This window comes from Enoplosus armatus, chromosome 5, assembly GCF_043641665.1.
Source record: "Enoplosus armatus isolate fEnoArm2 chromosome 5, fEnoArm2.hap1, whole genome shotgun sequence".
Classification (NCBI taxonomy): domain Eukaryota; kingdom Metazoa; phylum Chordata; class Actinopteri; order Centrarchiformes; family Enoplosidae; genus Enoplosus; species Enoplosus armatus.
The window spans coordinates 2,766,080-2,780,457 of NC_092184.1; the positions used below are offsets into that span (position 1 = coordinate 2,766,080).

At 45.0% G+C, this 14,378-nt stretch overlaps 1 protein-coding gene across 1 annotated transcript in view; it reads left to right on the forward strand.

Moving 5' to 3' along the window:
- Positions 1–14,378, forward strand: part of ulk2 (unc-51 like autophagy activating kinase 2) — a 33,593-nt gene that overhangs the window by 16,511 nt on the left and 2,704 nt on the right. Inside the window, exons 6-21 of the mRNA XM_070905372.1 lie at positions 2,438–2,611; positions 3,019–3,092; positions 3,235–3,336; positions 3,423–3,481; positions 4,337–4,419; positions 4,570–4,620; positions 4,724–4,812; positions 5,268–5,436; positions 6,594–6,651; positions 9,923–10,072; positions 11,546–11,691; positions 11,809–11,889; positions 12,811–13,079; positions 13,164–13,342; positions 13,832–13,941; positions 14,152–14,289. Of these exons, the coding sequence (XP_070761473.1) occupies positions 2,438–2,611; positions 3,019–3,092; positions 3,235–3,336; positions 3,423–3,481; positions 4,337–4,419; positions 4,570–4,620; positions 4,724–4,812; positions 5,268–5,436; positions 6,594–6,651; positions 9,923–10,072; positions 11,546–11,691; positions 11,809–11,889; positions 12,811–13,079; positions 13,164–13,342; positions 13,832–13,941; positions 14,152–14,289 (1,932 nt within the window). The remainder of the gene's footprint in view (positions 1–2,437; positions 2,612–3,018; positions 3,093–3,234; positions 3,337–3,422; positions 3,482–4,336; positions 4,420–4,569; positions 4,621–4,723; positions 4,813–5,267; positions 5,437–6,593; positions 6,652–9,922; positions 10,073–11,545; positions 11,692–11,808; positions 11,890–12,810; positions 13,080–13,163; positions 13,343–13,831; positions 13,942–14,151; positions 14,290–14,378) is intronic.

The following is a 14,378-nucleotide window of genomic DNA, read 5'->3' on the forward strand; positions in this document are numbered from 1 at the left end:
TCAAAACAAAGTTACTAACGCCGCAGAGGAGGAAAAGCCATGTGACTGCAGCTATTAGGAGTGTGGGTGTGGGAATGTGTGCATGTGATTGTGCATTTATTATATATGTGTGATGGCTAGTTTGTGGAATAATGTAAGTCTGTATCGTGTGTGTGTGAGGGGTCTATGAGTGAGTGTTTGTATATCTTCATGTTTTCTATGTGGGGGATGTGTGTGTGTGTGTGTGTGTGTGTGGGAACCACTACTGCTTTGAACAAAGGGTTCCTTCTCTTGTTCAGAGCCAGTCAGCACAGTGTTTATGCCATTGTGATAGTTTATAACAAAGGTCAGCATTTCTGGTCGTAGAGCAACAAGTTGGCTTAAGATGAAAAGATATATAATGGACAGTGATGTTTGGTTTGTCGTGGTTCGGAACCCCCCAGATGGTAGATTTCAACAAAGTCTGAGACGCAGCATGTTAACACCAGTGAGACGACAACAACAACAACAACAACAACAAAGGACATACTCACTCCTAGTGATGGCCCCCATTACTTCAAGTACTTTAAGTTCCATGTGTATGTGTTTGCAGTGTAGATAACAGGCGGAGTTATTAAATCCATATCCCTTGTAATCCTGGGAGTGAAAGGTATTCCCAATTGGCTCAATCCTAGGATTTAATAAAAATTGTGTCCCCTCCTTTGGATACTAAACTGAAGAGTTTTCCTGACTGCTTCATGGTATCTTTCCCAATACCCTCTCACAGCATTTGAGCCTCAGAGTGGTGAACTCACCACATTTGACGTAGATGTTGAGTGTCCATAGAGAGTGGAAAAACTCACTGAACACTCGTAACGTGTTATTACAGTTGGTGTGAATAGTTTCGCGGAGTTAAAACCAGGTCGACTTCTGGGATCTCAAAATCCCTCCAAATGAATGGCAGTTTGCCAATGTTTCTGTTAGATAACCACAGGTGTTTACACCTCTGTTCCATAAAAACACTGATTGTGTGACTGGAACAGCAGGGACATTATGCAAAAGTACATTGATAAGAGTATCAATGTACTTTTGCATACTCTGCTTGAGTAACGCTGGCGGTTGTGAAATGAAACCTCACAGGGGGTTCATGGTGGTTTAGTGCTCTACTGTGAGTGTTGCAGTGCTCTGGAGACTCACCTGTACCCAACTGGCTGCCCATCTTGATCTCATTAGTTCTTAGAACCGTGTTCCCATCAGTGGAGGGCTTCTGTGTTCACTTCAAGGCTGTGAACACTGCGTAGGTAACGGCGATCTCACGTTATGTAAGAGGATCTCATTAGTGAATGATTCTACTACTTACACAACCTTTCCAGGTTGGAAGTTGGTCCACTGTGGTGGGCAGAGAGCAGCTAACCCCCAAATCCTAGATTGATGTTGATATGCTTACTGGTTTGATCTATGCCTACTGTACACTGCATTCAGAATGGCTTGATAGAAATAGAGAGAGGGAGAAAGAGAATGAGAGAGGAATCCTCTTAGTCTCACATCGGATTAGACTTATTTCACTACCACCAGGGAATAGACCTTAACTGCCTCAATTTACACTATTTACTTCAGGATTATTACTATAATATGCTAATTATTAGCTTTAATCAAGTGAGGCTGATAAGCACTCTTTGTGGAGTTGTGGTTGCTTTCTGTATTTATGATGTAAGGAGCAGCTGCAGTGCAAAATGATGAAGTGTTGAGTCAATGCACGTTTTTTAAAAAAAAATGTACTTTAAATCTTGACTCTGCATCACGTGAGCGCAGACCCAGGAAACTAGTCATTAGTGTGCTTCATTAGGGAAGCAGGAAGCACCTGAATGAGATCAATAGGCCAGCCTTAAGACAGTTGTCCAGGAAAACGATTGGAGCATCTTAATGAGCACATTTGCTCAAACGTGCCCTGGGGAGTTCCCTTGAAAGCAAACAAAAGTTATGTTTACATTCAGTGTTGCTCACCAAAACGTATTGCGTGTATCCTTGAGGTCTAACACACGTGTCAAGTACATTTCCTTCCTCAGAAAACATTTGCAAAGCCAATCCTTCCTTCAAATGTTACACTGCTTACATCCACGTTAACTAGCTTGCACACTTCTTCTTTGCCTTTTGAGCATTACTGCCACCTGACGATCACTGGAATAGCGTGAAACCATTGGCTGGATTGTTAATGCGCATGACGCGTCCATGTGCGTCCTGGTGTGCATGCGCGAGACAAACAAAACCGGGACCCACTAATAAAAACCAGCTCCATGGTGCAACTGCAGGTCAAAAACTCCGCAGAATACCTTTTAAGAGGGCACGTCTCTCATCCCTGGGGGAAACCATTTATGAGCTCTCAGCTGTTGTTGCTTCAGCATCAATAACATGCACTGACAAACGGCACCATTTTGATTTTCAATCCTCGGTTATTGTCATTTCTTTATCTCTTCTTTAGCAAAGGGGACGCTGAGAGAAGACACACTGAGAGTTTTCCTCCAGCAGATTGCTGCTGCCATGCGCATCCTCAACAGTAAAGGAATCATCCACCGCGACCTGAAACCCCAGAACATCCTGCTGTCGTATGTGGGTCGTAAGAAGTCCAACATCAGTGGCATCCGCATCAAAATAGGTGACAGAATTGGAAAAAGTCCTTTTATTGTTATTATTCATGTCGAAACTTTTTTTTTTTAATGACATGCTTGCACATTATTTATTTTTTTGTCATGATTATAATATACCGTAGACTTATCAATGTATATGGGCATGGAAGAGATCATTTTATTTGCCAAACGTTTTCTGTGTACGTAACCTTGACTATCTACTGTGCTGTCCACAGTCAAATATCTTACTTTGGGAACTGGATTATTGCAATCAGTGCATTTCTGACTACAGTGATGGTGTTTTCCATCACGGTCTTTGAGTGCAAGAGTATTTTATGCATGTGTTACCGTTCCCAGTCTAACAATAGTGGTTCATGTTATTAGTAATAATAACACATGTGTATTGACTGGTTTGTTTCGTGCTTCTGTCCTGCAGCTGACTTTGGCTTTGCACGGTACCTCCAGAGCAATATGATGGCAGCCACACTATGTGGGTCACCCATGTACATGGTCAGTGTGTTTTACTGCATATGTTTTGTGTGTGTGTCGAGAATTGCAGCTGAGCTCAGTCATTTTGAAATAAGCTTTCTCAGCAGTATGTTGCATAACTGTCCGCGCTGTGGATCTCTACTTGTGGCCTTTACTCCCTCAGGCCCCGGAGGTCATCATGTCCCAGAACTACGATGCCAAGGCCGACCTCTGGAGCATAGGGACAGTCATCTACCAGTGTCTGGTCGGCAAGCCACCGTTCCAGGTCAATACTGTGCACAACAAGCTGGTTACACATGTGTTTGTAGATGTGTGTGTCTGTGCATCTAATTTCTTTATTAATATTCTCAGGCCAACAGTCCCCAAGACCTTAGGATGTTCTATGAGAAGAACAAGAGTCTACAACCTATGTAAGCCACAAAACCCCTCGTCTTTTGTTTTAAGGCTCCATTTACAGTGTGTGAAAGGTGACAGTTGTGAGAAACATTTTAGTAAAATCTTTGAACCCAGTGCTGATGGAGGATGCCAGTTGATGACATGTCTCTGCATGTTTTTGGCCATGGTAGTGGCATGGCTCTTAGGATGGCAATTTTGGTCATTCGAGCCACCACTTTGGTCCAGACTGAAACATGTCACATTTGTGGTCCACAGATGTGTGTCTCTTACTGATCCCCTGTCTTACTTCTAGTGCCACCAGCAAGTGGACGTTTTTGATTTGTAGTGAAATATTTCAAGAACGTTTGGATGAATTGTCATGTAATTTGGCACACAGAGTCATGTTCCCCTCAGGATGAACTGTGTTAACTTGGCGATTCGCTGACTTCTCACCTACCACCATCATCAGATCAAAATTTTAATTTGTCCAGTGCTGTGGTTTATGACCAAGTACCTGTAAAACTAAAACTAATGACATGCCTCAGCTGTACTTGTGTTTACTGCTAATGATCAACTATTAGCATGCTCAACTAACACGGTGTGTTAGTCATCATGAGCATGCAAGCATGAAGTTAGCATTTAGCTCGGTGTAGCCTCTCAGAGCCGCTAGCATGGCTGTAGACTGTTTCTATTTACACCGTAGTGCTACAGTTCAACAGGTATTCATCGCATCATCTGACACGTCTCAAAACTGATGTCGTACAGTCTGTCACCGATTGCGACCAAGACTTTATTGGATCCATCTCGCACGATGTGACATGCAATGAAGCTGTAAGATTTGCTTTTAAGTTGTCAAGTTGTGTTAATGTTGCCATTCTGTCGTTACCCAGCATCCCAAGGGAGACATCACCACCACTCAGCGACCTTTTGCTTGGGCTTCTGCAGAGGAATCAGAAAGACAGGATGGACTTTGGTGAGTGGTGACGTAATAGTAATGTCTTTAAGCATGAAATGGTAAATGCATTGTTCAGGTTTGGTTGTACATACTTTGAGATCTGTCCTGATGTCTGTTAAAACCTTCACTGATCTGTTCTGTCTCTGTCTCAAACCCCTCACTCTGCAGACGCATTTTTCAGCCATCCTTTCCTGGAACCGTCATCCGCCATTAAAAAATGTAAGTGCAAAGGTCACATTCCCAAGCAAGATAACTTGCTGTGCTACACTTCAACATAATGCAACTTGAAAACGTGATTAATCGTGTATTTATTTCCCATCAGCGTGTCCGGTGCCGGTCCCCAGCGTCTCCAACACAGTGACTGACAGTTCCTGTGGCAGCTCCCCATGCATCCGCTACAACTCCCCTCCTGTGAGTTTGATATTACTTTATAAATCGTCATTCAGAGGGGATTACACTGTAGCAAAAGGTAATGAAATATTAACCGTGCCTCCCTGCTGTGCTCCGATTGTACCTGCTTGCGTGCCTGAAAAGTTAAACATGTTGTCCAAAAAGGGAAAACAAATGGAACTTTCATACTGCTAGTTTAAGTGCTGCTGTTGCTGCTACAAATAAGTCCACTGCTAGTTAAAGCAATCTCTTCTCACAGCAGCAGTGGGAATTCAGGGCAAGTCAATTTCCCAGGATGTCAGTGTTCTCTGTAACAATGTGATTACATTAGTTTGACAGTCAGCACTGCCCTGCCTGGAAGCCTTAATTGTATCATTCAGGAGGCACACTACAGCTTAATCCTCTTTTTCTCCTCTCTCCCCCTCTCTCCCCCTCTCTCTCTCTCTCCCTCTCTGTCTATGAACACACACACACAGTCTCTCCCGGACATGCAGACCCTGGCAGAAGATGGTCTGTCATCCCCTCCGCTCGGTCCGCCCAACTTCCTGCAGCTGTCCAAAGAGTCTGCAGGAAGCACCAGCAGTAAGAACTCGTCCTGTGACACTGACGACTTTGTCCTGGTGCCTCACATCTCTACTGACAGCTGTAAGTGCCAACACACGTACTGTGCAGACACATACCTGCAGCTGTATCTCCTGTCAATTCACTCGGGTGTAACTCACCTCGTTATTTGGGGAGGGAGATGAGCTCTGGGGCTTCCTTCACTTCTTTTCTGGAGAATGCAGCTCTTACGTCCCATAGAACTAATCAACTTGTGGTATCAAAACAATAGCATGTGGTGTGTTCAGCTCAACTCAATCCCTCTGTGCCTATTTAAGTGGGCTGTCCGTTCTTACATGACTTCGTTATGATTGTTTATAGTTTCGTTTCAGTGATTCCGTGGTTGTTTGCCAAGTAATGTAACTTATTGACAGTACATTGAAGTTTCAAATTTTCTTATCGAGGAGCTTTTCTAACACAGTTAGTGTTTATGTTGTTTATATCGCCCAGCTCTAGACATGGCTTTCGCTTATTACATACTGTACATACACGAAGAATCTAAAGAAGTTATCCTTTTCAGAGTTTTAGTTTCGATAAAAAGAGTAAACATGCAGAGGGATAGCAAAAACAGGGGGGCGTAATTGTCCAATTAATCCTCATATTGTAATATATAGATAATCACGGGCCAAGGCACACATTTTGCATTTTCATGTACCTCACTGTTCATACAGTATAAATCATGCGGGACCTGTGGACACAGAATAAAACACATGGACATCTGTTCTGTGCAAGCATGCAGATATACTGAAATTCACACCATGGCTACAATACACATATAGTGAATTCACATTCACTACCTGCCAATGATACCTACGGCACATATTCATTCACACACACACACACACGCTCACATGCTCACATGTCACCAAATCCACAACCAGTAACTTAGACAGCTGCTAACCATTTCATGCTGTAATTGTAGACAACAGCCCACAAACAGAAGGCACGCACACTTAACCCTCTTGCCTGGTGAACTTAAGCCTCCTGCTCTGCACCTGCTGCAACACACACACACACACACACACACACACACACACACACACACAACTGCTTGTCTTCCAACAATGAAGAGAGTGCAGAGCATTGGGAGTGTCAGCTGCCATTTTGAGTGGCCTTTAATAACCTGATTACTGCTGATTTATACATCAGTAAAGCCTGTTGCACCTTCATCATTCTTTTCCTTTCCTCTTTCTCCTCCTCAGATGACCAGCCAATGGGAGTGGGTCGTCGGCCGTCCAGCGAGTTCCTCATGTGTGGAGGGTGAGTACGATGCTATCTAAAAGAGACTTTGATGCCAAATTCTTTTCTTTTTTTTTTTGTAAATCCCTGGATGAGTCTTTTGAAGAGAGCTGAAACCGAAAGCCTCCACTGAACACTGCGCAGCAATATTGTACAGAAATACAAATGTTTTAAAAACACATGTCATGTCACAGACTGTTCTTGACAATCAGCGTGACTCCTAATGAATGCATGCTAAAAGCTATAAACAAAGAAGTATATTTCTAGAAAGAGAAATGAACGCTCTATAGGAACTCCGATTCACTGAGCAATAAAGCTGTGGGGGGCATTAATGCATACACAAAAAAATGCAGATGGAATTAGAGGTATGGTTGGACATTTTGTGACAGCATAGCATAAAGACTGGAAATGGAGAAGCAGCTGGCCTGGTTTTATCCAAATGTAACAAAGTCTGCCTACCAGCACCTCTAAAGCTCACTTAATTACCACATCATATCTCGTTTGTTTGATCCAAACAAAAAACAAAGTGTAAAAATGAAAGATTGTGGGTTTTATGAGAGGTTATGTGCCAGACTATTTCATGTCCTGGAGCAGTGACTTCCTGAAGTCTAAAAAGAAAAAGCTGTTGTTGCCAGCTTTGCTTGTTGATTTTGGTCATATATAAAATTACAAAGGGCATTTAAAGTGTCTGTAAAGCCTCTGTGAATGCTGCAGATACTGTAGAAAATGTAGCCCAGCGTCACTACTGATCAGACGCAGTTCATGGAATATGAACTGGGTGTTGACAAGAGTCAAGAGTGGGAAAAAAATAGGCTGACTATGCAATGGAAGTGTGACATGATGCTGTGAGTCAGATTGCATTTCACAGACTGCCTCGAGTTCACGTGTATGTGTGTAAGGTCGTCTATTCTTCATGTGTTTTTAATGCTGGCGAGGCTTCCTTTGTTTCTTCATGTCACTATTTCTGGCTCTCTGTCCACCAGCAAAATACCCTCCTCTCAGCTTCACACCAGATTTCACACACACACACACACACACACACACACTCACACACACACACTCACACACACACTCTCTCACTGTCCGTTTGTCATGAGTGAGTTCTTCTGCCCGGCCTCCAAATCGGTATGATTAGCGAGTTATGAATCAGACGCTGAGCCAAACAACAAGGTGGTGCTGTGCTAAATAAAGCACCTGACCCACCGAGGGCTGTGGGATAAGAATAGAGTCACACACTCGCCAAAGCTCGCCTGCAATAACAAACTGTCACTGTTATTACTGTGCCTCAGCTGTGTATTAAGAGATCATAAACATGCTCACACATACGGCAACCACGCTGTTTTAATATGGCAGCATTTAATATAAACTGGCCTCTTTCTCTTCAGGTTTAAATCCGGTTCGTAGAATCTCCTACTACTACTCGACATAGTTAATACACTGTTCGACCTCATGTCTAGCAGTTATTTCTCTGCAGTGTTAAGTTTCAGAACCCTCACTCATAAATGCAGTCCCTGTAGCCTGGATAGCTTTGTTTCTAAATTGTGGACAATACTGTATATAGGTCCTAATTGAAGTTTAGGGTAACATTTAAGTGTGAAACCTTCAGAAATCATGCTGCTGTCTGTCACTCTTTGTCCTTGTTCTGTCTCCCCCTCCCTTTGTTAATAACTTGCAGCCAGACACTGCTTCTTCTATCTCCCTTTCCTGTTTGCATGTGTGAACGGCCTCAAGCAAAACTGTCCTCTTCCCTCTCTGTTCCCTTTTCACTCTGTTTTGTCTTTGTTGCTGTTCTGCCTCATCCTCCCCTAACCGTTCATGCTGCCAGCTTTATTCCCTTCCTCTGCTGTCCTTTTAACGGCTTTCTCCATAGCACTAACTCTTCGCTGCTTACATAAATGAGTTAACCACTGACACAGGGGGAACCAATTTTTTCTTCATTACAGGAGTTGCCCCTTACGATTTAGTAACACTCTCAAAGAGCTTCTAAATCACAGCCCTGTTTATCCTCTGCACCCTGTGTGTCCTAAATTGATTGGAGTCGCGGAAGAGGATGGAGGGAGGGAGGGAGAGGAACAGAGGCCTGGGGGAGAAGAGCAGGGTGTCTGCAGAGATATGAGAGATGATCATTGTGAAGAAAGCAAGAGATCAGTAGAAGGAAAAGAGAGGCAATGTAAGCAAACAGGAGAGGAGGGGATGAATGAGGAGAAACAGACAAATTATATAAAAGAGAGAGGCTGGAGTTGTTTGATACCATCCCCCTCTCCTGGTCTGCCAGGTAAAAAAAACCAGGTCAGTGGAGAAGCAACTGACTGTCATATCCAGTCACTCTCCTTCTTTCCACCCGTGGCTCTTTTTAAAAAGCAGCTGTTCACTGACCTACAAATTCTCTTTCTCTCTTTCTTTTTTTTTTTTAACAAGGGCACAACAGCGTACAACATTCCTCTCCATATTAAGCCTCAGCTGGGATCAATAAAGCTTTTAGCAACCTGGAGAAAAATAGAAAGCCTGCATCATGGGTTACTGTATCATATGTCTTCTTGGTGTTAACTGTGGGGAGAAGGACAGCACGTGGTCAGGTTTATGTCTCAGAATTGCAGGAATCCAACAAAGCGACTGCTCTCTGGTTCTTTGTCTGGGCTAGTCTCTGCCTCACGTGTCCTCTCCTCTCCTTTGTAGACCCTCCCAGGCTTCACATCATTACATAATACTGGTTACCAACTGGTGCTGCGCTCTAACGGCCATTTCCTCCACTCCTCCTCTTTTTTTTTTTGCATTCCATATGTAAGCAAATGCCCCCTGTGGGTGATTCGGCCACGGCTTTATGTTCTAGAACATTTTGTCTCCTCTGGAATAACAAAAGAATGCAAATGAGCTGTGCCCCTTTGCACTTCCTCTGCTGTGTCTGCTGAACATACAGGGACCAGCCTCACACGTGCCATTGGCTGGCCCTGCCTCTAGCCCTGCCCCCAGCAGAATGAGCTTTAAGCTGATTGGTGCTGCCTCTGTGTTTACATGGAAGCCTGGCCCCCCCCCCCTTTTTTTTTTCACCCACTGACTCTGCCCTCATGATCAGCCAGGCTAAACTTAAGTTCTTCAACCAGCCTCCACACTGAAGTAAACAAAGTCCCTACATTTTAGTCGTCCTGTTTTATGTTCTACTCGTTACATAAGCAGAGATTTAAGTTATTATGGGTGTTGACACCCCTGAAGATGTCCTGCAGATATGGAGGCAGCAGCAGCAGGCTCGAGCAGACTGGCTAACCGCCCTCGTCTCACCGTTCTTCCCCTCCAGGCAGCCGCAGCCCACCCCGGGACAGACCCCCATGGTGTCCCCACGGGCCGAGACCACCCCCATCCCCGTTCCCACCCAGATCCGCAACTACCAGCGCATCAAGCAGAACCTCTCCAGCAGCCCGACCACCACGCTGTACAGCTCCCCCAGGTAAGAGCTGCCTCTCCCGGGTCTGAGGGTGAATGAAGTGCCCTTGGTGGTGGATGGTTCTGCCTTAACTCTGCATTATTTCCACCTTTTTTAGTGATTAGTGATTGGTGATAATGAAACACCTGGAAGTGGCACCTGTTTGTTGACATCAACCTGTGACTAATGTTTTACTCAGCACTTTGGCAGTGAATTTTCAGGCTAGGTAATGAAAACCCAGGCTGTTATTTCATCAGCCGTAAAGTTTCACTGAAGTTACATCAGCGAAGTGCTTGCTTGACTTTGTGGCCTCCCAACCTGTTGCTGGGAGGGTTTGTTGGCGGTTTTATGTGAAGACAAAGCAGATGGGAGGGCAGAGGAAGAAAGAAGGGTGGCACCTTGTTTCACAGGAAGATTAGCTCTGTTGTTCCTATTTACAGTCTGCTGCCTGAAAAGGAGAACAGGAGAGGCACTGTAGGCTTTAATCTGCTGTATTGTATTGCTAATGTTTATTATTTGAAAGTTTCATTGTGTTGGCTTCTGTGTGGGCTTGTGTTCACCTGCTGATTTGCTCGCTTTGTCATTTGCCATTAAATTCCTGCTGTGGTGATTGTAGCGCCGAAGATTAGGATTTGCTTAATGTTTCTGGAGTAGCAGCTTGTTCGATGACCTCTCTGTGCACCCGTGGGAGTCAGACTCGGGAGGACAGGTACTGTCCCTTTCACCACCCGCCCCTTGCTGTGCTTTGTTCAGCTGTCCCACTCGCCAGCCGTCCGGTCTTGTCAAGTCTGTTCAGGGGGGATTAGAGCTCTGACACACTGTCCCTTTCACCTGTCAGAAGTCCATCTTCATGTGTTAATATTGTTATTCTATCTTTAGGGAGCACGAATGTGGCAGATAGAACTTCTTCATATGCTGTATGGAACTTAGTTGTCCTCTTGTTTTACAAATAACGCCAGATGCAGAGATAGGCTGGAAATCAGAAGAGGGAAGTAGGGTGAATTGTCTTGAGCTTATGAGGGAGGAAATGCATTTAGCATGTTGATGTAGTAACTCAGTAATTACATGAGGTCCTCTCCTTTGCAACTCTCTGCAATTGTACCAAATGTTTTGGTGTGCTAGATTTGAGATGAGCAATCTGCTCCCGCACATGCTTCTTTTCTGTGTCACTCAAAAGTGTGTTGAGGTTTTGTACAGCACTTGCAGCCGTAATGGGTTGTCCCAGCAGCCAAACAAGTATTTGCTGGCAAAACTGGCTGAATAGAGCCAAAGGGAGAAGACAGAAGTCACTTGGGAGAGAGTCGTTGAATAACTGAGTCCTTGATTAAGCCAAGAGCGGTGTTTGTGTAATTTATTTATCACTTTACTCTTTGGACAAGTTCAATATTGAATAAGACAGGGCATTTTTCTCGTAGCTCTGAAACGACTTGTACCTGGACTTGTGATAGTCTATGTACATGCTTTATGTTTTTTGCGATGTGTGTTTGTGTTTTCTAGGTCTGGCACAGTGAGACGCTCCAACACTAGTCCTATGGGGTTTCCCAAGGTGGGCTCGGGGTCCCCCAGCTCTGCAGACGTCCCTCAGACAGTAGGCAGGCGTCTCTCCACCGGCAGCTCCCGGCCCTACTCCCCCTCGCCTCTTGGTAAGGACACGTCCAGACATGTCTTCGAGCACATCAGCGATTTACTAACACCTTCCAGACATGAATTGGACTCGTCCAGACGCTCGCAATGAAAATAACAGCGTTTGTTGTTTACAGTGGGCACCATCCCTGAGCAGCTGGGCCACTGCTGCTGTCACATGCAGAACCACGAGCCCCGCAGCCGCAGCTCCTCAGGAGGTCAGTTCACCGGCAACCCTTCAGCCGCCTTCTACATGACTTGGTCACTGGATTAACCCACATCTAACTGCGCCAGCTCGTTCACTTAGATAAGATTCAACTTTAATGGTCCTGGGGGAAATGTGGGTTGTTGAAACAGCAAATGGTAATCGGTTAACACTAAAGAAAAATGGAGTGGAATTTAGCAATGGATTGCAGTTTGCTGAAGAAATTTCATTGAACACTGACAGCACACAATTGAATATAACCCTTTACCAATAAGCCAGTGAGAAAATGCTGCACAGTATAATATTATATGCATTGGCATTTAAAATGTGTTGTTTTGATTCTCTCCTGTGTGTCACAACTTTATTACTGACAAAGTGCATGAGTCACCATGTGAGTCAAGGTCTTTTTTTAAAAGTCTCTGACGCCGCTGCGATATTAACACTGCAGACGTCGTGCAACTTCTGCACTGTTCAGTGTCAAGAGGTTTGCTGTCATGGTGACCTTTTTTTTAAAAAAACAATTTAAAAGAGGGAAGCTACAGTGTACTGTGTTCAGCCCGACAGACAACAGAACTTTTTCCCCTATTTGGAAAGTCACACAAACAAGCAGATTTTATGACCAAGACAGAGTCTCTGTGTAAAGTCTCAGGACTATTTTGCTTTCGCTGGTTGGGCAGAAACGTGCAATAAAGCAAAGCTCATAAAAGTGTCACTAGGAGCATCACTGCCCGCTGCTGTTTTGTTGCTCCTGTGCAGAGCAAAGTTTGGAGCTGAAGGCTGCCTACAGCTGAGAGACAAATAAGACATGTTGTGTCTCCACTGATCTGCCAGAGAGAATGCACAAAGATAAATTGTCCACCATTCTCAATCAGTAGCATATGGGTTGCTTATTATACTATACGGGGCATTAACTTGAACTGTCTACCTTCTCTAGGTTCCCCTGTCCCATCCTCTCAGCTCCTGGGGGCTCGGCTCCAGAGCGCCCCCACCCTGACTGATGTCTACCAGACCAGGCAGAAACTCCACAAGCAGTTATCAGATCCTGTTCAGCCTTCCTCTTCCTCATCCTGCAGTCATTCCCCTCAGCTCGGCCGACCGGCCAACCTCGGCTCCTCTCCCACCAAGCTCCTGGGTTCCTCCCCCCGCACGTCCGACTGGCTGCAGAAGTCCCCGCTGCCCACCATCATTGGCTCCCCGACTAAGGTAAGTGCAGGAATTGACGATCAATACCAAATCAGCCAAAATATCAGCTGTTAACGTTTCCCTGATGCATTTTTTTCCATACAGACCATTTCGGCACCGTTTAAGATCCCTAAAACGCAGGCGTCCTGTAACTTGATGGCTCTGGCGGACAGCCCCGTGCCCACCAAGACGTTGGCAGATGCCCGGGACATTTGTGCCCACCACTGCAGCCCATACCTCATCGGACGCCCAGCTGCCCCTGAGGCCAGCAGGACTTTTGGCAGGTAGGACTCGCTGAACGAAACACCTCCTCTGTCCGCTTCCTTCTCTTGCCCAGAACTACAGTCTCCATAACTTTCCTTCAGCACCCATCTCAGCCTCCACCCTGACTAATGTTAGACTGATGACTCGATGTCTGTTGATGGCCATCAGGTCACATCATGGGCATGATACCATACAGTATTTACTATACAATTGATAAGTAGTCCAGTGGAGCACTTCAGTTTCACACTGGCTACATTTTTTTCAGGTGCAGGCAAAACACCTTTCTGGGTCTAACATTGAACGCTTCTGAATAGACCCTTGATATCTCACTCATGTCAGGCGGTTTTTAGAGGAAAGGGCACTTTCCAGCCAGTCAAATGTAATTTAGACATTGTAAGAATTGTGAAATTGATATGTCAAGTCCCTGTGTCTGTCTTCCCCTCTACCGTGCGACGTCACTTTGTCTGCTGCTTCACATTGTGCTGATGTTATCCATCTTTTCCCTGCAGGTCTGTTAGTACGGGTCGCCTGTCTGAGCAGCCAATCAGAATCACTCTCGGTGGACAGGCCTATCAGGGCAGCACAGACAGCTTGAACACAGAGCGACCCATGGACACAGGTACGGGTACACTGCTGGAGGTTCCCTTACTTCAGTCATATAGTCATTTATTGTCTGTATTCTTCCATATAAAAAAGTATGAACATAATGTCAGTGTGATACTATTATTTCATACAGTGTACTGGCTTATTTTTATAGCATGAAGCCTAATTTAAACTGCAACTTTATTTAAACTTTAAAAAAAACCAGCCCTATTTCCTCTTCCCAAAGCCCCTGCAGGTCCCAGTGGGCTGGCTCAGGGTGGCTCAGCGAGTCCCCGCACTGTCCTTTTCACTGTGGGTTCACCGCCCAACAGCAGCACTCCTCCTACCTGCAGCCATCTGGGCACACGACCACGCACCACCTCAGGTGAGCACCCTTCACCTGAACTGAGCTATTAACAGTGAGAAGCAGGAAGGCTGTGAGGTGTTGTTAAGAAGGTATTTGCCAGTGGTATT